Source organism: Sphaeroforma arctica, assembly GCF_001186125.1.
Source record: "Sphaeroforma arctica JP610 unplaced genomic scaffold supercont1.13434, whole genome shotgun sequence".
NCBI classification, from domain to species: Eukaryota; class Ichthyosporea; order Ichthyophonida; genus Sphaeroforma; species Sphaeroforma arctica.
Window position 1 is genome coordinate 1 of NW_014027124.1, and position 655 is coordinate 655.

At 30.8% G+C, this 655-nt stretch overlaps 1 protein-coding gene across 1 annotated transcript; it reads left to right on the forward strand.

The window, feature by feature from the left end:
- Window positions 1-283: 283 nt before the first annotated feature.
- SARC_18057 (hypothetical protein) lies at window positions 284-564 on the forward strand (the record flags this gene model as incomplete). The annotated part of the gene is made up of 1 exon (XM_014287860.1): window positions 284-564. A coding segment is annotated over one exon (281 nt), but the record flags the coding sequence as incomplete, so codon positions are not given.
- Between the last annotated feature and the right edge of the window lie 91 nt (window positions 565-655).

Here is a 655-nt window from a genome sequence, read left to right on the forward strand (position 1 = left end):
CTTTATATCCTACGTAGACGACTTTATATGTTACGTAGACGACTTTATATGTTACGTAGACGACTTTATATGTTACGTAGACGACTTTATATGTTACGTAGACGACTTTATATGTTACGCAGACGACTTTATATGTTACGTAGACGACTTTATATCTTATGTAGACGACTTTATATCTTACGTAGACTATTTTATATCTTACGTAGATGACTTTATATGTTACGTAGACTACTTTATATCTTACGTAGACTACTTTTTACCTTGCGTAGATGACTTTACGCAGACTACCTTATATCTTACGTATATGACTTCGTAGACGACTTTATATCTTACGTAGACTACTTTATATCTTACGTAGATGACTTTTTATCTTACGTAGACTACTTTATTTGTTACGTAGATGACTTTATATTTTACGTAGATGACTTTATATCTTACGTAGATGACTTTATATCTTACGTAGATGACTTTATATCTTACGTAGACTACTTTATATCTTACGTAGACTACTTTATATCTTACGTAGATGACTTTATATCTTTCGTAGATGACGTTATATCTTAGGTAGACTTCTTTATATCTTACGTAGACTACTTTATATGTTACGTAGATGACTTTATATCTTACGTAGATGACTTTATATCTTACGTAGATG